Source organism: Drosophila kikkawai, chromosome 3R, assembly GCF_030179895.1.
Source record: "Drosophila kikkawai strain 14028-0561.14 chromosome 3R, DkikHiC1v2, whole genome shotgun sequence".
Classification (NCBI taxonomy): Eukaryota; Metazoa; Arthropoda; class Insecta; order Diptera; family Drosophilidae; genus Drosophila; species Drosophila kikkawai.
The window spans coordinates 11,995,513-12,016,321 of NC_091731.1; the positions used below are offsets into that span (position 1 = coordinate 11,995,513).

At 42.0% G+C, this 20,809-nt stretch overlaps 2 protein-coding genes across 7 annotated transcripts in view; one reads left to right on the forward strand and one right to left on the reverse strand.

The window, feature by feature from the left end:
* Positions 1–165: 165 nt before the first annotated feature.
* LOC108073263 (BUD13 homolog) lies at positions 166–2,368 on the reverse strand. Its single transcript, XM_017164821.3, has one exon. It carries the CDS (start codon positions 2,269–2,271, stop codon positions 328–330), a length of 1,944 nt encoding a protein of 647 aa, XP_017020310.1. The 5' UTR covers positions 2,272–2,368; the 3' UTR covers positions 166–327.
* A 550-nt stretch (positions 2,369–2,918) lies between these two features.
* mld (molting defective) overlaps positions 2,919–20,809 on the forward strand; it is a 35,988-nt gene continuing 18,097 nt past the window's right edge. For 3 of the 6 annotated variants that reach the window (XM_017164750.3, XM_017164754.3, XM_017164753.3), the window contains exons 1-2: positions 2,919–3,177; positions 6,375–7,114. In XM_017164750.3, the coding sequence (XP_017020239.1) occupies positions 6,608–7,114 (507 nt within the window). In that variant the 5' untranslated portion in view covers positions 2,919–3,177; positions 6,375–6,607. Of the gene's footprint in view, positions 3,178–4,949; positions 5,115–5,135; positions 5,349–5,392; positions 5,410–6,374; positions 7,115–20,809 lie in introns of those variants that run through there. The other 3 variants (XM_017164752.3, XM_017164751.3, XM_070287151.1) reach the window with 3 other exon arrangements.

The window sequence follows — 20,809 nt, forward strand, 5'->3', positions numbered from 1 at the left end:
CGAAAAGTGGCGGGTATTTCAAAAATCATATAACGATAACGTAAGGCAAATGTTTATAATGCAAATCTGTTTTTATTAAATGGTGTTTGTACTGGTATTAATATTAAATTTTAATTAGAAAACTTCATTTATTGAAAATCCGTAAAGTAACAGACTATCAACAAATTTTTTCTCCTATTTCACCATGCATGCAATTTCGTTATTATTTTAAGAATATTGAAATCTTTTAAAAAATTTCAGATTGTAATTTGGAAAACATGATGTAATTTAATTATTACAGTTTACAGGCAGTTGTGAAATATTTATTGCAAATATTCATAAGTAAATCTACATGTCCTCCACGCTGTACTTGTAAGCCTCGTCCTGCACCGCCTTGCGCTCGTTCTGCTTGTCGAACCAGCGCTTCTCGTAGCCATTGGACCGATCCACGCCATCCCATCGGTAGCCTGGTCGTATACCAAAACGGTTCTCTGGATAGCTTCCCTCGTACTTGGGCATCACCGGCTTGTTAGATTTCTCCTCCTTTTTCTTGCGCTTTTGGCGCATGTACTCCAGCATGGGGTCATCAGCATGCTCCTGCTCCCTCAGGTGCCTGTCCAAGTCCTCATCGTTGGCGTATCGAGCCACAGGCTTAGCGGCCTCGTGAGCCATCTCCTCAAGTCGGGTCTTTTGGTCTTCTATTTGCTTCAGACCCTTGCCCCATTTATCATACAGTTCCTTCTTTTTCTGTTCGTGCTCCTCCTTGCGTCGACGCTCTGCGGGATCTTCGTTGGCCGCATCACGGGCTCGGCGTCCCTTCCGGCCGGTGTTGCGCATCTGAATCTCAGCATCCCGGCCAGAAACCTCGGTGGACATCTGTTCGAATAGGTCGTGCTCTCGTTTTCGCCTTTCGTCTGTTTCCTTCTTCAGGGCCTGCGCATCCTGCAGACCAGCCTTCTTGCCATCCAGGGTCTTGGTGGATTTGGGTTTGTGCGTAGGAGGCGGAGACGGGGACTTGCTGGCTGAGTTCTTTGCCCAGCGGCTTTTCCTCTCGCGGCCCTCTTCTTTTTTGAAAGGGTTGTGCTCTCGATACGGCTTTCGATCTCTGCTGACGGAGCGGCGTCTTCTTGGTGGGCTGTGGTCATCATCTCTACGTCGCCTTGGTGGACTTTGGTCGGCATCTTTTTCCCTCTTTCTTGGTGGAGATTGGGCTTTGCGTCTTCTGGGTGGGCTTAGATCGGAATCCTTTTGCCTTCTAGGTGGAGATGAATCTCTATCCTTGCGCCTCCGGGGTGGGCTTTGGACGGAGTCACCTTTGGTACGCCTCGGAGGACTTTGGTCGGAGTCTCTACGCTTCCTAGGTGGTGATTGGACCTTATCCCTTCGTTTCCTAGGCGGACTCTGGTCGGAATCCTTTCTTCTTCGGGCTGGTGACTGGACTGCGTCTCTTTGTCTTCTGGGGGGCGTTTGATCACCATTCCTTTCTCTTCTGGGTGGACTTTGATCAGAGTCCCTGCGTTTTATACGCTGTGGCGACTGATCCACGTCTCTTCCTCGCCTTGGAGGACTCTGATCAGAGTTCCTGCGCTTCCTACGCTGTGGAGACTGATCTGCTTCCCTTCCTCGCCTGGGAGAACTTTGATCAGAGTCCCTGCGGCTTCTACGCTGTGGCGACTTCTCGGCATCTCTTCTCCGCCTTGGAGGGCTCTGATCAGAGTCCCTGCGCTTCCTACGCTGTGGCGACTTATCTGGGACTCTTTGCCTCGGTGGGCTCTGATCTGGACTACCTCCTCTCCTCGTGGGCGACCTCACTGGACTCAAATCCCTGGAGCTGCTGCGTTTCTCCTGCTTGATTTTAACGGGAGGGTTCCGTCTGGAGGGAGAGAATTCATCTTTAATTTTAGTGCTAGTGGCTTTTCGTCCCCACATGCCCGATTCCTCGTCCAGCGGCTCTTGTTTGATGCGGATAGCAGGCGCTGACGCTGGCGAAGATTCCGCCCCTAGCTCCTCTTTGATTTCGTCTTTGACGGCGATGTTGCGCCACTTGCTGCGCACGTTGGGATCGTCCTCGATGTACTCGCCCACAATTTGGGGCGCGTCCTCACCGCCCAACAGGAGATCCTCGTCCATTTCCCGGTTGTCCTCATCGTAAGCGTCGTCATCAATGATTTTCACTTTGGTGCCCTTCTTATGCTTCTTCTCCTTCTTTTTTTTCTTCTTCTCCTTGTCGCCGGAAAGGTACTTCTTGAGGTACTCCTTCTGGTCGATGATTTTGGCCTTTTGCATGGACATGTTGCAGTAATTTAGCGGCAAATGGAAAATATTTACAATTGTTTACTTTCAGAAACGAGGTGCAGTGTGTCCGTCGGCTTCTCCGACGAAAATATCGGATTCACCATCCACAGCAAAGGGTCTCACTTAAACGGGTCATTAAAGTTGCCATACTTTTTCAGCAACATTTTCTTTTTTACTCTTTTCTCCGTTGTCCCGCTCATTTTGTATTTATGACACCCGTGATCCAGTGCAAAACACTCCAGGGCATATGTAAAGTTCAGATTTCCTCGGGAAAACGCCGAAACAAGTCTGGTGAGCTCATTAAAGCACATTTTCCCGGCAGTGTGACCGGAGGGACTACTAATCAGCTGTTCGTACCTAGCGAACTGACTGGACACGAGGCGCGCAATTTCAAATGTTAATTAAATGTTATATTATTTTAATATAATTCATAGAGTCTGGCGATGATTTTTTCTCTCCATTTCCTGATAAATATATATTATATAAGCTCTATTTAAAAGTAAAATCGGGAAATTTCTGTCACAGTCCGGCAGCGCCGTCAGGTGGGCATTTTGACCAAATTAGATGTGACCAGGTGATGCAGAAGGAAAGCCGCTAACCGATTTAAAATAAGCACCGATATCGATAGAAACTTCTTGGCAAGAACTTCTTGCCTATTGCCTATGTCCCCACTGGCCACTGTCTGCTGTTTTCCGAACTGTGTTCTTGCCAAGCCCAATTGTACGAATATTTCTAAAAAATCAGGAAACCGTGTTTTACGAGTGTTTGACTGGAGATTTTCGCAAGTGATATTGAAAGAACATTTGGTCATCGCGTTGCATGGAAGTGGTTACTTCGGCCGCCGGCCTCCGCTGGCGGCGTTAATCGCCAGGATGTGCGTTCCCAGGCGCCCTCGCCAAAAATGTGAGTATAAGCGTGAAAGCGTTAATAATCGGATAAAAAGCATGCCGGACCAATTACATGTGCTTTCGAGCTTCCTGCGTGGAAATCTCAAGTTGATGTGTCTCTCCAGCGCACAAGAGTCCTTCTCGAGTGTGTGTGCCTTTTAGCTGATGGCGGATAGAAAGGGAGGGCAATACAGCGGCCGCCGAATGGAGCCCAAAAACAAAGGGTGCTCATAAATGAACACAACAACAAGAGCGCCAAGGCGCGACCACAGGGTGGGGGAGGGGGCGAGAGTAATGGGCTGGGCACTGTCGTTCAGGAGCAATTAGGAGAACCTCTGCTTTGCAAATTAATCAGCTTACCGAGCTTTTTCAACCACTTACCGTCGTATTATATTTTTCGAATTTTTCCTTTTTGCGATTTCCTTTCCGGCATAATTGGCATTCCGTTTGAATTTTTGCCCACATATTTGTTCCGTTCTCTTGCTTCTGTTTTCCTCCCATTGTAATCTCTCTGTTTTGGTACCGCGAACAGCTGATGCTAATGCCTCTCTGTCGCTCTTCAACATGCATGCTCGAGGGTTCGCGTTCGGGATAAATTCCTGCATGAAAATTCCTTGTGTGTCTGCGGCAAGATAACGCCCAAAGCTATACAGATTATTGTTCGATTTTTTTCCTATTAACTGGTTAATTAAACGAGCTTTTGCTGTTAGCTTGTCCCAGTAATGAAGGCACCAAAGCCTGCGAGGATTAAAAACCTCGACAACCTTAATCCGGTTTAAGGAAAGGCAGTCAAGCATGCTGGAAGTAGTTTACGAATTCGCTCCAGCAGTAAATGTCGCGTAAATACAGCTCTAGAAACTCAAGGCATCACTTGAAAAATTTTCAATAATTAAATCAACATTTTATTGCGATTTATGCGACCTTACACAGTAAACCTCGTAAATTAATTGCTTAATACTAGCTGCTTTAGTGAAAACGTCGCTGTAAGTTTTCCCTATTCATTATTTATTCAAATTTTTATTTCAAATATTTATTTTTAAAAATGTCAAGTCTAACTCTTGTACTTCTTGCCTGTGTTGTAACAAACAAAAAATGTAAAGCTCCAAGTGAATACATTTTTTAAGGATTCCTGAACATATTCCAAAGGTACATACTTTTTCGTATTATTAATAATTAAATTATTTAGTGGTAGCTTTTCAAATATTTTTCCAACATTTTTGTTCGAAGGCCCAATTGTTCAAATTCCCCACGCGGTTTGCGTCTGTGCTCAAAATTTCCCTCGACCTCAAGCTTAACATTCTCATACAAATTTTACACCGTTATTCTGTAAACGTGTAAGATTAGTTTTGACATTTTAACATAAACGTTTATTCTTGCTGAATATTAATTAAATAAATACTAATTATAAATAGAAACTAAAAAATATAACAAAAATGTAAGAATTTAAAGAAAATTCAAATTGATTTTTTAAAATCAAATTAAATAGTATTTCATTGCCGATTTTCACGAAATAAGGAGGAAAGGTAAAGCATTTTAGATATTTAATTTTTTTGCATTTTGTAACAAAACTTAAAATAATTTGCCACTTCAATTGGGAACCGTTTGTTGAAGGTTTTCGATTAAAAAAAATATGGATAAACTCGGGAATACACTTTGAATTGCGCGGCATAGCAGAGAGGCAGTCTCGGCCGGTGGTGAGTGGTGGTGAGGTATTCGTATTCGTCGTATTCGTATTCGTATTCAGTCAGTTTGGGTATTCGGTTCAGCGTTCAGTTCGTATTCAGTTAAGTTTGAGGAGCGATCCGGAGACGTTCGTGCCGCGGTGATTTAAAATACTGCGTCTGTCCCGACCGATTTAATATTTTATATTTAAAATTAAAAAAAAAACAACAAATTAAAAATTATTTTTTAAAAATCAGCTTAATTCTTTGCTAAAAAAAAAAAACATCACTGGTCAGTTCACATTTCTTTCCAAAAAAAACTCGGTCTTCCCAGCACCACCGCGTAATCGAATAATGAATTGGCGCTGTGCGAGGAATTCAAAAAGCACAATCTCATATTTTGGGAACGTTTAACGGACAGGGAATCGCGACGCGTCCAGTTGTCCGTGCCACGGGAGCAATCACAGTTGTCGGTTGGAAAGTAACGGAAATCTCGCCGCCGCTGTGCTATCAGTTATTTGGTTGTGTGCGTAACGTAAATGCATTTAATTCATCAATTTAAATTCCTGCCCCACATGTGCGCCCGTGTGAGTGTCCGTCTGATTGCGAATGCTATTCCGAGAGTGTATGTGTGTGTGCGTACGCAAATGCCGCCACCAAAAATAATTTGATCATTTCGAGAAAATCTCTCATCGGCTGTAACAACAAAAATAAAAGCAACCACAACAACAACAACAACAACGACGACGACGACGACGAAATAGAAAAAGCTAAAGCAAATCAACACCCAAAAAAGCCAAATAGTTTTTCTAGTGGTTTATATATTCGAAAGGCTAGAAAACTGCGCCAAAGTTTATTTTAGCTCCACAAGGGCAGGTGTTTTCGGGGTGTTCTATTCCGATTTTAAGCCAAAAATTAAAGGCCTAAGAGAGGAAAATCGAAAAAATCGGGAAAGGCTCTTTTAATCGGGGCTAAAATATTGAAATGTTATCGGAAAACAGCCGATCTTTAATCTCAATTATAAAAAATAAAAATCTGAGAAAAAGGTTTTCGCCTGTCTGTTTTCAGTTTTTTGTCCGTGTAAAGTGTTTATTTTTGTTTGGAAATTCCAAAACTACTGCAAATTTTTGTGGTTTTCATAAAAGTTGTGAAAAAAAAAGAATGTAAAGTTCCGTTAAACTAATATAAAAGCTTGATTGGGAATGCATATTTTCCTGTTCCCGAAAACTCGTCCAAAAAAACCTGTTTAAGCTGTAATTCCCGGTAAAGGAAAAGGAAAAACTAACTGCTTCATCTAGTTTTCCCTTCGCGTAGTTGAAAAAAAAAAAAACAACTGATGCTGTGTGTTTATCTTTCCGCTGCTAATAAACTTGGGGGGCAACTTAGATATTCTGATTCGGTTTCTTGTTGGCCTACTAAGCACAAACTGGCTCACACGCACACCACACCACCGGTCCACACACTCGCACACTCGCACGAAATCTTGTGCAGCGAAAGGCTTCTTAACAAATCCGTTGCTTATGTTTCTTTCTGGCCTTTTCTGGTTTTTTAGGTCTCCGAATCGTCGTGGTCAAAACGAAAGCGTAAGAAAACCAGCAACAGCAGCAACAACTACGACTAAAAGACGCTCGAGTTCGTGGGTGACGTGTGAAAATCCAAAAGCCACGGCAACAGGCTTAATTAAATTCATATAAACAACCGCCAAAAAAAGAAAAACAAAAAAGAGTAAAGAAAAGAAAATAGCAAGCAAGAAAAAGCAAAAGAAAAAGAAAAACCAAAGCAGAAATGAGTGCCAACAGGAGGAGAGGCTTCAGTGCCTTAGGTGCAACACCAACGGCAACGGCTGCCACTGCCAATGAGCAACTTTCTCTGCTGCCGGCTGGCAACGGCGACGAGGACGCATTGGAAATGCCACGGATATGCCGCTGCTGCTGCAAGCGGGACTTGGAGCTACTCGGACTATTCGATGCCAACCAGCCGAGTCTGGTCGAGGCAACAGGAACAACAGGATCGACAGCCACATCAGCAGAACCAGCAGCAACATCAGAAACAGCATCAGCAACAGGAGCCCCAGAAGCAGACAACTCAACTGCAGCAACGGCCACACCTCTCTCCAGCATTAACCCGCCTCCAAAGAGCCGGACTACACTTGCATCTACATCCACATCGGCAGCAGCAGTAGCAGCAACTCCACGTGGCCGCAGCAGTGACAATCCCGTCGAATATGCCCTCAGCGGGGCCCACAGCGGCATGGACATTGTCCTCGAGGAGATGATCATTTGGATGTTGAATGTAAGTAAAACTCACTCACTCATTCACTCACTCACTTACTATTATCCCGCCCAGTCTATTATGTTGCATTCAGACCCAGAGATAACATAGGAATGTGTTGTACAACTTTTGGGCTACGGGTTTTGTTTAATTTTTAATGTGATTTATTTATCTGCAAGCACGCATGCAGTCAGCAAAAAAATGTGTGTATGTCGTGGCTTATCTATAAATAGGAAATGTGCAAGGCTTCTTTTTTTCCTTCTTAAAATAGGAAGCGACACAGAAATAATGTGCAAAACTTGCAGCGGTAGAGGGAATGTGTCTGATAATCAGATAAATTCTAGAAAAAAATAAAGATTTATTAGCAAAGAAGCAATATTGAGATACAGTTGTTTAGTTAATACATTTTTTCCGAGTGTATACCAACACACGACGGTGGCGCCCCTCATCTGACACACTATAATTGGAAAGGGAGGCACTAAGTTGTACTTTGATGAGGCTTTTGTTCCTCCCGGTGTCTCTGGTGCCTGCTCTGCGGTATCATGTTTGTCCTAATGCAGGCAAATAAATTAAATTGTCTGGACGTTTACCAGGAACAACAAAGAAATAAAGCTTCATTTATAGCACATCGCGCCTGCGAAAAGTTTCATCCGTTTCGCATTCATTTTGCTACCGGTAGGCGATACATATTCTTTTTCGGCAGGGACAGGTTCCTGCATTAATGGTCTGTAAATATTTATATTTAGGCAGTTAGATTATCCATTATCTTATCGGCCACACGTTTCGGAAAATTTTATTATTCATCCAAATCATCATTCTTCGTTTGTGCGTTTTTCGTGACGATGCGTGGAGATAGCCATTGTTCCGATTGTTTATTTTGGTTGTGCCTCTCACTTTGATTGCTTCTGTATTTTTTTTTTTCTCCTCTGACCTTTTCAGTTAACGATCGCTTGTATTCGTCTTAATGCATGAATTGAATTTCCTTATGGGTCTTTCCCAAAAAAGGCTGGCAGGTGGAGGGAAAGTACTGTGCATTCTGCATGTCATAATTGGGCACTCGTTTCTCTTGCCTCGTTTTTACCTGAGAAAAGAAAGGAAATTTCGAGAGAATGATCTCGCACTCAAAGATATTTTTGGGTTTCATTGTTCCTAATTATTATTTGTTTCTCCTTATCAGGGATAAATCATGGCATTTGTTTTTATTTCTTATCAGGGAGTTGGGGAGCTTTAATCAAAAGGAAAACAATTTGCTTCCTTTTGTGTTTGCAACCCGTATTTATTATATCCACAGTGGTTACCAGCTCTTCTCACCATAAATTGCAGAGTAAAACATACAAAAAAACGCTCCCATTTCTAGGAAGATGCTGAATCCTATAAAGATAAATGTGGTGGGCTTTAATCCACGAACGAACGTAATAAATAAGGAATCAAATTGGGGAAACATCTGGCAAATAAAACTAATAACTAAGGGATTTTCGTGCTTCTTCCGTTGTTTTTTGCCTCGATTTCCACATGAGTTAGGGTATCTCGAGTGTGTGCCAACCCCTTTTAGTTCAGTGATTTCCCTTTTCTCAATTTTGCAAGCAAATATCGTTTACCTATTTGCTATTCTTAACTTTATGCCATATTGCGTGCCCGAGCTCTTGGCCAAGTTTGCATGTGTGCTCGCTTCTCGGGCCCATAAACACGGAGGCCACTTTGCGCTGGGCCACCAAGAGTGGGGCGCCGATGCCCCCTTCACTTCCACAGCCCTCTGTTCACTGTTCGCTGTTCGCTGCTGTGCGCAGGCTGAAATCTTGGCTTTATGGCCCGGTCTTTAATTGCAGAGAGTGGTCGACGTCAACGTTACTTTCCGCCCAATTATACGGCACCCGCTACTATGGCTGGCTGGCTGGCCCATTGACGAGAGTCAACCGTCAGCACAGCACAGGCACCCGGCACCGGCTGGGCTGCCAGCAAGCACCACCATCAGAGAGCTCTTTCTCTGCTCCCCTGCTCATTACCAATAAGAGTGGCATGGAAAACTGGTTTCTTCCCCGAGTCGAGTGTTGTTGCCAAAGCTAACGGAGCTACCATAGGAGGTGCTGGTGTTGGCCGCCGATTCTCAAGGTGTTGCATGAAAAATGCTTTGACCTTACGAGACTCCAACTCGTGCTGAAAATGAAACTGAAACCCGAACTCGGACCCCAGCAACGCTTAGTTCATTATACAATTTGACCCGCAATCATATGCATTATTCAGGCGATTATTCGTTATTGGTTGGGACTCGAAAAAGACTCTCTTAATGATAAATGAGTTCAAATGCATTGCTTTCTGGCCCAAATGGTCTGAATAACATCATTAGAATTTCAAAAGCGTTTTCGGTCTCATGCCTCCGTGAAGTCAGCGAGAATGAACGTAATTAGGTTATACAAAAAGCCGCTAAAGAAAAAACAAAATAAAGAAAAGGCAAACATAAAGAACTTAACGATATGGTACGATGGCACGCCACAAAAGTGGATTTATTATCGTGCCGTTAAATTGCTATCTTGATTTGCTTTTAATTGAATAGCTACAGCCTCTCTCGGGAGAAGTTCTCAAGTGCAATAAGTGTTGAGTTTGTATGTTAATTTTCGAGGCCGCTTCCGGGGGAGGCGGTATACGCTTTACGATATCTGAATGCTTTTATTGAACTACTGTGGGCTTTCGTTTTCGTGCGGAAAACTTTCCTTTTGCAACAACACACAAAGACACACACCTCAGCTATCCTATCCAAAGTTCACTCCCGTTCGTTAGCCGCTGATTTTATTTACTTTTTTCGCTGACTCTTAATCATCGATGGCCGGAGTCACGGCCCGGGGCCAACAGTTAGCAATACAAGTCGGATTAATTGTCGGACAAATCTCTCATTAGGCCGGCGGGCAATTAGCCCGGGTTTATGACACCCATACAATAGATGTAATATGTATTTTTAGCACCAACGTCAAGAGCAATCAAATTAAAAAAAAAAAAAAACGAGTGCAAATAAAATGCAGGCTTAGACAAGGCAATGTGGATTAACTTATCAGTCACCTGCCCGAGATATGTAGTTCCGTCACACGTTTGTCAACATTAACCTCAGCTTAAAAGTGAACTGAATGACGTGCCAATGTTGTTGGGATATGTTCATTCATAGCTCATACCTAGAAACTCAAAATGTAAGCCACTTAAAATCCAGTTTAATGATGATTACGGGCCTACAAGGCAGGCACATGCTGATCGTCAGCCAGGTAATAACTTTGTTGTTACTTACTTACGTGTGGCGAGTCTCGGATAAAATTCCCCGAAATCGGAGTTTGCCCCGCGCAGAGAAGAGAAGTGTGAAAGTATTTTCGAGACATGATCCCCAGCAAAGCTGCGAAAAGCGAAAAGTGATCTCAAAGATTGGGGAGCGGCGTCAGGCAAGATAAATCATTTAGCTACGGAGAAAGTTTATCCATTGGATTTAAACTAAAACGCTTTTTTATACATACCAGCGATAACATACATAGCTCTAACTTATTCCGCATTGAAGGGTGTCAAGAGTGTATTTTTCGCACTCGCCCATATGTAGTTCAAGTTTGAAATGCGGGGCACGAGATAAGCCTCGTGTATTCGGCGGCTCCTTATCTACTTCTCCAAACACTTGGCTGACTTGACAACCATATAAACAAGCTGCCTCCCCCCAATCTTTGATGGAAACGAAAAAACAAAACAAAACAAACCAATTTGCAGCAAGTTTGAAGTTTTGAGGGTGTTTATATAGCGTTTTATGGTTAGCCAATTATGAAAGTTATTTATGTTTGTTGGCTGTTAGCCTGTTGCTCCAGTTTTTGCGATTTGGCAACGTTTCTTTTGCGACTCGCTCAGACTGCTAACATATTAAATATGAATGCAAGTTGCTGCGCTTAAAAAATGGAGCTCGTAACGTGTCGCATAAATTAATGAGACATCGCAATAAATAATACAAGCCAAGCCAAGCCAGTCGTCAGACGAAATCAAAACAGTATTTATGTAGTTGCGTCACTTTGATGTGACCTGACCCCTTTCGAAAGGCTCTAAATGGACGATAGACACTCGAGATAGCGAGCTACTAAATTAATACCATGACGTCGCACCGTGATAATCAAGGGGCACATTAATTGAAGCCCCCAAAAATAATAATTATAATGATAAATAATAAATGAATATCGCTTATAATGGGCTAGTACTTGTTGCTACTCACTCGGTTTTCCATACTTTTCATTGGACTTTCCCCTATAAAAATGAGTGTATATAATTACTAGCCATTACTTTGGTAATCTGCAATCAGTAAACCCCAATATAAAAGCGATCACTGTCAGTTGGGTCCTTATCACTGGGTATATTCCTCGGTGCTCGCTCGGCTCCCCCCGAACAAATCGCTGCTAATCAGGCATACCGAAACTGGAACACTTTGTCAATGACCTCTTACATTTTTTTGGGTGCTGCTTTAATTAATCAAATAACAATGAAAATCACGTCCTGGGAAAACTATATACAAAGCGAGGGCGGACAAAAGAGTACAAACAAGGGACTTATCTGGGGGGTTGTTTTGATCCGACGATATGCCACCGCATCTACTGAAATTTGAACGGTTCAATTAGGTGGCAGGACGGTAAACACAGGCGTGGTGCGGACAATTCGCATACAGAAACACAATGGACTGGTAGCAATCGTCGGGCCTTTCATAAAAATTCCTGATGGATGGAGGGTTTTTATATTTATAGTGCGCACACGGGTACTGCCACAACCAGGAGTAAGTGTGTGGGTGAGCGATGAGGTAGGTACGTGGCTTGTTTCACGGATTTTTCAGTGCCCTTCCAGTGCATTCTCTCTGGCGAATTCTCCACGGTTCGGTCCCCCATCCTCCACCTTCTCCCTTTCTGCTTGGATTTTCTCAGTTCTGTCAAAGCCACAAACCCCATATGAAACGGGACGGTTCCGCTTGCAGTCGTGCATTATATGTATTTGGTGTTGAGCCCGGCCATTTAATGGTTTCGCACCCGCTCTATACTCACCTCACCTCCGATTGAAATTCGATTTGTTTTCTTTGATAACAAGGTCTGGCGTTGAAGCCGCCTAGGCCAGGTTCTAAATTCAGCATGCAAACAACAGACCGACCGACCGACCGGCCGGCCGTATGTCCGTCTATAATCCCCACCCTGTTTTCGTTAATGCCTTCTGATGCCGCCTTTTGATTCTTCGCACAATATTATTTTGCAATTTCCCATTGTTATTGTTTTTACTTTAGATTTCTGCGCGACGCTTAGCGACTAAGCCTTCCTCCGTTAAAAACTTTTAGTTTATTAACCCATTTTCCACGGTATTATTACCAAGCAACTTCCAACATCTACCCCTTAAGTTCGGCTTGGCGCCCGCCAGAAAGAGTTTTGTCATTGGGAGAGTCGAAGTCGGAGTTGGAGTCGGAGTCGAGTTGAGTTGAGTCGTTGGTTGGATTTTTCTTTTCGAATTTTCGTAATTGTTGCCAAGTCATAAAATGCAGCCGTGTATTTCTGTATTTGTTTCTTTTTACACAGAGAACAAAAAAGCAATTTGGAGAGGTTTAAGGTAGCATTCGTAACGCACGAGGTGAAAGGGTTAATTTTTTATTTCTTATTTATTGGTAAGCACATAAAATATGAATAATAAAAGCAAGTTGATAATGAGCTTTATTGGTCCGAGAGCTGTACAGGCAGACCGCTGTACTTACTTGTCTTCTGACATAAATCAAGTCGTAAGAGAACAATAAAATGTAAATACAATTTAAATAATACAATATTTTCTGATGATACCGTGGTGGTATTGAGAAAGTCTTGTGTATTTTATTGACTTTTACTTTCTTTCTTCAACTACCTTTCCCTCTCCAAGTACTCTTATTACCAATTATTATGCTTATTCTTAATTATTTTCAACTGAACCATAAATGTCTATGAAATAATGTTGCCTATTTTAATTAATAAACTTTATTACGAAGTACCGCTATTAGAATAAATTTACGTTCACTTCTGTACATGCTAAATGAACTGTGAAATGTTTTCTGTGAACTGTAACTTTCAGCTGTGTCTCTCTGCTGCTGAATGAATTCAGTTTCCCACGTGGTGGCCATGTTGTTGTCGGCCCCTCCGTCCGTTCACTTACTCACTCACTGCCATTTGCAGTCCACTCTCTGTGCTGTGTGCCGTGCTGTGTTGTGCTGTGTTGGTCTCTGGTACCGGATTGTGGCCGTTGCCATTGTTGGCCCATTGGCAGGGTTTTGGATCGCAGCGGGTCTCGGCTTGAACTGGCCCAGAAACTCAAACCGCTAAGCTCTACGCTCTAAGCTCTACGTTCTCCTCTTTCCTTCCTCGCCGCCGGCCTCCGGCAATTTCCATACACTTCTGTTTCTGTTTCGGTTGTTCCCCAGGAAATTGGGTTATAATTGAATTTCCTATTGATTTGGGCTTATTCTTGAGAGGTCATTGCATTGTTTCTCAAGTGACTTGAGTGCACTCGGGGATCAATTGTGTGACAAGTCAACTGTGAAATGTATAACCAAAAATTTTACTTCCCCTGAAAATGCAACGAGGGATTATTTTAAGAGGGTTTCTTTTTTTATATATATTCGCATACGCCGCCGGCAGCTAAAAACTCAACTCAATGCCCTCTTGATGGGAATGAACTTGGCAGGAAGTAAGCGACTCTTATAATATGTAATTCCTCCAGATAAATAATAAGCGGGCGCATCAGTTCCACTCGAGCGGCCCTCTTCTGCCCCTATTTAAGCGATCTCTGAAGGTTAATTCACATATTATTCAAAGTTGATTAAAGATATACTAGTATCCTCAAGGTGTTAACGATGTTGCTCCAATTTTTTGCAAGCCATTAACTGTTTTTGGGGGGCTGCGTACAACTCAATCAATCTGTTGCCAGAGCATTTATAATTCGGCACACCTTCGGCTCTTGAAATACACTCTCTTCTCCCCCTGATTTCGATACACTCCCCACAATGTTTTCTCGTATTTATTCGTGGCTGCTCAGCCGGTTTGCCAGCTACATGTTTACTCTGTTTGGTTTTAGTTTGGAGTGTGTACGTAACTTTGAAATTACTGTGGTCGTTCGACTCACTGACTGGCTTGGCGCTGTGTTGTCTTTCGGTTGTCTGGTGGCTTTTTTTTTTTTTGCATCTATTTGACTTTTACTTTTCATTTGCCCACCGCCACCGCGAGGAGCACCAAGTTATTGGTGGTTTCGCTCATTCCCTTGCCATGGTATCAGTGCTCGCATTTCCGCCTCTATATCTGGATTTTCTCGGGATGCATGTGTGGGTTCGAGATTTGAATAGGAAAGAAAATTATTATCAGGGCAGCCAGTTTAGTATTGGCTTGGAAACTGAAGGGGGTGGAGGAGGAGGCAACTATTTTTTAATAGCTATTTGTTTTCTTTTTTGCTCTAGCTCTGGTAATTACCCTGCATTTATGATACGCTGATCTCACCAATGGCTGCGAAAGTGAATTTAGGGTAACACAGTTGGGAATCTCTCCGGCCTAATCCATTGTACTACATCTCTGCGGACCGTAAACTTCACTTCACTTTTTTTTGTTGCTATTTTTTTTTTTTGCAGTCTTAATTAATTTGTTATGGACACGCATAAAAATCCGCAGGGACTGGGTACCACTCCCCCGTACTGTTGGAGTGACCTCACCTCTAACAGTTGGAGGTGGACGCCAAAAGGCGGCTATGGATAAAAGGCGGCTAATTACGTAACAAGCAGTTAACACTATGGCGGATAATCGCGATTTCGAACCATTGGTTTTTTGGGCTAACTTTAATGCCAATTAAATTGGTCTATTAGGTTTAGCTGCTCTCATTTCTAACCATAGCTTGTGTTGGCCATTTTGCAATATGTCTGGCAAAAGTGTGGCAATAAAATCTAAAAGGATTGCAACCACTACTTGAAATATGTGTCAAGTGTTTTGGCCGTATATGGTCTTGTAAATGTGCAAGGAAAATATATTTTAAAAATGATTCAAGTAGTAAATACATGTTAATTGGATACCCTTGTTTGATTTAGGTTCCTTCTTTTTCAACATTGCATTTAATTTGATTGTTTTTTTCAACAAAGTTTTTCTTGCAAGTAAAGGATAAAGTTCTGGGAAGATATATGTACATTATTTTGCCAACTAAGTGCCTTTTCATATCTCACTTGGGCAAACTATCTTAGATATCACATTTCTGGCGCGATATAAATGCTTAGCCCACAGATTTTTCGCATTTTCAAGCGCCTCGTTGTCTGTGCCACCGACTCGCACAAATTATAAGCCACATTTTTATGAGTGATGACGGAGAGGGCGGTCGCGATAGCGAACACGAGTTGAGAATCGAATTCTCTTTTCGGCAGCTTTTTTGTTTTTTATGCTAATCTGATTTAAGTTTCGTGTCAGTTAATGTAAGCCACACGAGTGTCTGGCCTCCGGACTCCCCGAGTGACTCCCATTTGGCGCCCAACAATGGCACGTAATTGTGCGGTGTTTTTTTTTTTACTTTCAGTGAAGCGGAAGCGTTTAGTGTTTGAGTGTGTTTGCCCCGCATCCGCATCCACATCCACATCCGAATGCGAATCCGCATCCACCGCCACCGCCGCACCAGATGGGCGGATCCCGGCATAAGTGATTTAGAGGGGTTTCAACATTCAAGTGCCCCTCGCATGGTTCGGTCCAACAATTGCCACACTTCGCATTGATTTTTGGAGTACTTGTCTGGCAGTGTGGCCTGGCCCTAAGTAATCTCTTTTGTGCGGTACATTTCAATTGCTAATCGGAAAGTGGAAAACCAATAGTGACAATCACAATTAAATGGCACTAATGCTAGGGTAACTTTGGGTCACTCAAGTATTGGGACTATTGGGACTTTAATAATCCGCACCCGAGGCGAAAGTCCAGTGAGTTACTCAAGTTACTAAAGTTTGGAATGTGATTACATGGGTAGTGGCCAGTTTTTTTTGCGCATCATCTAATTCGGGGGTTGGTATCGGCCCGAGATCTCCCTTATAATTTCATAACAAATCGAATGGCGGAAATTTAGAAAGTTAACAAGAAATCGTGACTGTAATATTATATTTATTAGTGACTGACTACAAAGTTACTCTCTACCTTAAAAAAAGGCAATCATTTTGGATTAAGTGTCAGGTTAGGCTCTCGTTTATATAGAAGCATTTTTTCGTTGATAAATGAATCTGAAATCAGAAAGGAAAGCCTCAAACTCCTATTAATTTACGGCTAAGGTTAAGATAAATGATAAATTGTGTTTTAGCTTTGTTGTTGTACATTTAATGTATGAATTTAAATTACCTACTGATTTGAACAAATTATAAGCAGAATTTGCGTTAATTAGGCGAAAATAATTAGCTTAAGGAAGATTAATTACTGGAGCCAGCGAGTGGAACTTCTCTAGCCGAGTTCCTTGGTCTTCCTTCCGCCAGATATGGATCAAGTCAACAAAGTTAAATTAGACTAAGCAGACTATGACGAGCCGGAGATCCTTGTCGTACGAGTGATAAGTAAATTGCACCATACCGCAATTACAGTGACTCAAACCACTCATTTAAACTGGAACTGGGTGGACTGAGCGGAGGGAAGCACTTATGGGCCAGGCTTGGCTGACTTTGTGATTTAATAAACCAGCGTCAGCGACAAAGATAGAGTTCCGCTTTGGTAAGCCAAGCTCTAAAGTCATTTTCGGTTGTGGCTTTATAACTCTATTAGCGCCTGAAGCGGGGCTTCCTGCTCTATGTGCTAACCATAAATCCGAACAGCAGCCTCTTTTGGGCATTTTAACTGCGCTTTCGGGGCGGGCCAAGACAGTAAACCGATGGATATCTCTGTTTGCATACACGCTTCTTATGGCTTTCACGAGGCAAAAAAAAAAAAAAAAAGCTACAACAACAGCAGATGTTTTGTTTCTGTTTTTTAACGATCGGCTGGCCAGGCAAGGAGAAAAGGAAAACATATACGTGCCACTGCTGCTGCGGTTCAGAAGAGAAAGTAATATTCAGTTTGGGAGAACTGCGGTAATGATTTTTATAAAAACAATGGGCACAAGAAGTTTCTTTCTTTCGCACATTTTCCCCTCCCTTTCTCCAACAACAACAACAACACTTTCGGCTTGACAAAAGTCTAACCTAAGTCGGAGGTTTATTGAACTCGCAACTGGTCAAACCGCCTGAAAGCCCAGTCACCGATCACTTGGCTGTCTGTTAACGGTCAAAATTTGTGAATCAATATGAAAACGCAGACGACGACGACGGCGACGGCAGCGTTAAGATCGCAACCCTATCGAGATGATGGTGATGATGAAGAACACACTTGGACAAGCCTAAAAAGCCAAGAGCCAAGCTCATTTCCATTATGCTAATGACACTGCCGTTGCTGTGGATTCGACTGCGTCATCGTTTCGATTAATTCCAAGACATACCCCCTTCTCACACCAAAAACTTACGCTAAGGTCAATGGCGACTCATTCGGCATATTCAGTGTTTAAGAACCAGAAGAACCGCCCAGTGATTGCTTTTCTTGGAAAAGAGTAGACGGAGAAGGAGAGTGTTTATCCGCCTTGACAACGTTATTTCACGGATTTTATCGCCTGTTTCCCCCCTTTAACTTCTTAAGAATCTCAAATATGGAAATTAAAAATACAATTCAGACACTTTCACTCTGCTCTCGGCGTATTCTTGTCTCTCAAATCTAGTGGAAATCAGAACAACAACATGCTAATTCCAAAATCAAACAGAAATATTTCGAAACATTTAACTTGGCTGACGGTTTTCCCCCAGAAAAACTCATTAAAAAACACGAGGAGCTGTGTGGTAAATTCATTTAACGACGTCATGCTTACATTTCGCGTGTGGGCGTGTCCCCGAAATATTGTTTTCATTGGGATGCTTTTCCGTTCCTATTCTCTTTGTAGATTCTACAAGAGATGTATATCTGAATAAACACCTCTCCTTTAAAAATAGTCACTCGTTTTGAAATCTCAAATAAAAGCCAAGGGGAAATGGATGCCTTGGATGATGCGGGCCATCAGGTACAAGTGCTTAATCATGATTATAGCGCATTCTTAAGTGTTTAAAGGTTAGGACCAAAGTGAGATATCTTAGGATGTCTTTGTCACAATTGCCCTATGTCAATGTTGGTTATTAGCACATTTCATTCATTTTTAACACCAGCCTAATGAGCAGAAGGTGAAGACTCTCTGAGAAATGTAAATTAAAGGCAGGCAAAACAATCAGTTCGACGAACACTTAAACTCGTTAAGTTGTTAGTTTTTTATTGTGCGAAATATTGCAGCGTTGCCCAATTAGCATAAGTCATTATTTGCTAAATGGTCCAGAAGCGTTATTTTACCGGGCCATTACTAATTGAGGGAAAAAATGCGACCTGCTAATGAGGGCTAACGCCCAACAGTGCAGTGCTAGCTGAATTTATTTTTTTTTTGTGTTTTTTGTTTTTGCCAGGCACAATGAGCCCCGTGGCTATGTCAAGCTAACGCCGCCTCTCACCTAACGTAAGCGATTATAAAAGCAGAGTTTATATATTTTATGAATGGCAACTGAAGTGCATTCAGGCAGCAAAGCCCATTCTGAAGAGTTTCCCCCAAGCGGTGAAAGTCAGCCTGTCTCTTTCCCTTGGCTTTAACTCTTAACTCTTTGTGCGCAAATGCATTTAGACCTTAAACTTAGGCGTCTAATTTGAATATATATGTATATAAGTGCTAGTCCCCCTTTGAAATTTTAATGAAACTTTAAATAATAAGCTTACCTAACCGAGAGTGACACACGACGGACTCTCTACCATCTACGATTCTTATTTAAATAACTTTCGGTCGACCATTATCTCATTTGGCTCGCTGTCGACAATGGGCGAAACAAAAACTTTTCCACAATCAAATTAAATTGCTTTCGACGCGTCGAAAGAATGCCGAAACGAAACAGCAGAGATTTACTCGGTTGGGTTTGTGTAATTTATTATACATTTTATAGTATCTTACACTCGAATACACTTGATTTTCCGCAGCTTAGTTTAGTTGCCGTGCCACATACATACATCTCCCTTTCCCTGGTCGCTCTGCAGTCCGGACCGGAGCTCATAGTTGCAAATCCCGCTGTCAGTGTTGGGGGGAGTCTGTTGGAAAATGTTAAGCCCCTAGAAAGCGACACAAATTGTAGGTGGCATGCCGCAAATCCCCACCCACATTATCCTATCCTGCTACTTTGCAATTTTCCCGTATCACTTTTACAGAAATTTCAACATTTATGTGTTATGTGTTATGTGTGTGTCCCGTGTGTGTTGCGTGCTATGTGCTCAGCTCGTTGCGCCGTGCATCATGCGGACTTTTGTTTGTCTCTGGCTCTTTGTTTGTTTATTTGACTAATTAATTCGGGCGCCCGGCCAATTGTACATTAAAATTAAAATTAGGAAAAACTGCGCAGAGTGCTCACTTCCAAATGAGCACCAGGGAAAAACAGCCCAAAATATAAATAAACAATCAAAAGTGATATACGCGCCTCGAGAGCTATAATTAGGTTCAGCAACCTAGCCCAAATCCAAAGCAAAAACAAATATTTAAGAAATTCAGACCAGGAAGGTGGCGAAAAGATATCAAAGACAAGATATTCAAGAGATCTTGTTCCTATAATTTTCTATATATTTACCATATTTGCGTTTTAATCATAACTAAACTACTATTGTTTTTTTATAAATTCTGAGGTATTCTACTGAAAGTTGTTTGCTTTTTTCCGTTTTAATTTAATTCCAAGTGTGACATATAATTAAGTATTTAAATTACATTTTAATTGTGGTTTTCTTTCAATCAATGTTAGCTATTAGCCTCTCTGGGGGTTGTAGGGGGCATAATAATAACACATTTGCTAGACATTGTTCATGCCAGACAAGTTTTATCATTCAAGTTTATGGCAAAGTGAAGTCTGATGGAAGAAGTTTTGCCACTTTTGGAAACAATTGTAGTTTCCGACCCTTACTCCCTTGTCTTTGACAAGTACTTTTGTGTGTTTTGCCAAGCCGACTATAACAGAAGTCTGCAAGTCTCTTGATAAGATATACATATGTATATACATATGTCGCGAAACAAGCCACACTTTATAGCACATTCCCTGTTTATTCATAAGCCACACTCTTTGTTTAATTAGACTCCCTTAGAGTTGGGCTTATTTTGCATAGATTGGGTGCTTAAAGCTGGAAATAGATACTTGTAGCAGATGATACATATTAAATAAAATCAAGTGTACTTTTATTGTTTTGGTAGATGACCCATATATGCTGTCCCTTTACGTTGCTGACTCTACAAAATGTCAGAAAAAAAAACGCACTTAACAGCTGTGACTAGGAACAATATGCTTCTGAGATTCCCAAGTACGAATTCAGCGTTAAACTGCTATAAAACAAAGCCTATTGTCAGCGAAATGAGTACTGATGAGGTTCCTTGGCTGAAGACAGAAACATATGTGTACGAAACAGCCAGCTGCTTGTCTTCGGACTAGATCCTTGTGCATCTTCGCATCTTGATTTATGGGGATTAAACTGGGAGACTAAGTCCTTGTGTCAGCCAGAAGTAAGAAAGAAATCTGTTATCTTAGATTATTTTACTCCAAATTGATTGCCAATCTAAGCCTGGCTTAGCTACAGACTACAGTTTCCCCTCATTGAC